General features: G+C 52.5%; 1 protein-coding gene across 1 annotated transcript; it reads right to left on the bottom strand.

The window, feature by feature from the left end:
• Nucleotides 1–246: 246 nt before the first annotated feature.
• On the bottom strand, nt 247–700 carry Pmar_PMAR004623 (hypothetical protein; the record flags this gene model as incomplete). The annotated part of the gene is made up of 2 exons (XM_002783877.1): nt 247–293; nt 358–700. 2 exons carry the CDS (start codon nt 698–700, stop codon nt 247–249), a joined length of 390 nt encoding a protein of 129 aa, XP_002783923.1.
• Between the last annotated feature and the right edge of the window lie 268 nt (nt 701–968).

The following is a 968-nucleotide window of genomic DNA, read 5'->3' as shown; positions in this document are numbered from 1 at the left end:
TCGGTAGTGGTGGGTCTGGGCACCATGTTGTACTACGACGCAACGTGAAGGAATAGGGAGAAAGTTGAGAGTAGCAATGAGCAATGTAATCTATTTGATAATAGCTATTACACCTAAATGGCGAGCGAGATCGTCTGGGCGGGCGCTGGTTTCTGCGCATCATTACAGTAAGCAAGTCGGTTGGCCGGGTAACGTCATCGGCCTGTGTCCCAGCACTCTTCTTAGAGGGCTGTCGACGATGCTTGGCTAGGCTTTCTTGAACTTGGTGCCACTGTAACGGGCCGATACCAGTTCTGACCGAGCAAGCTCCAGGAGATATCCATATCATCATCCCCAGGGCTGAAAGACCATGCATACCGATGACCAGGGGAGTGGTCAGCTCTGATACCACTAGGAAGTCCAGCTTGATACGAGAGCTAATGGTCAGCACCGTGAGTTGGACAGCTTGAGTGGCGAAGAAGGTTTGTTTGTTGGCCACGCGAAAAGGCTTCGGTGATGGTAATGTCACCACTCGTCCCAGACGATTGGCCACCGAAAGCTGAGCGAAGTTACAGCTGGCACCCGTATCCAACAGACAGGCCACTGATACCGGATTCTCATGACCCATCTCAGATACCACCTTGATAGAAGAACAGAGAGCACCAGGACCAGCAGGAGCTGGTGTATCAATACACCCCAAAGACTCAGCTGGCTCGTACATATCAACCGTTATACCAGGCACCAAAGAGGCTGCATCAGCAAGCAGCGTAGCATTAGACTGAACGGAGACCTTGCGGGGCTTCTCGGCAGGGCATATGAAAGCAAGATGGCCAGCTTGCAAACAGCGACCGCAAGGAATACCAGCCGCAACTATGCGGTTGTCACACTGCTCAGTCTTGTGACGGTGAAGTCCACACTTGCGGCAACGCTTGTCGATTTCAGTCGGGGAAGAGGCTGGGCAGTCGTTGAAAGAATGACCACCTGTTTGA

Source organism: Perkinsus marinus (assembly GCF_000006405.1).
Source record: "Perkinsus marinus ATCC 50983 genomic scaffold scf_1104296935590, whole genome shotgun sequence".
NCBI lineage: Eukaryota > Perkinsozoa > Perkinsida > Perkinsidae > Perkinsus > Perkinsus marinus.
Note: the sequence above shows the minus strand (reverse complement) of the source record. Positions and strands in the feature narration are given on the sequence as shown.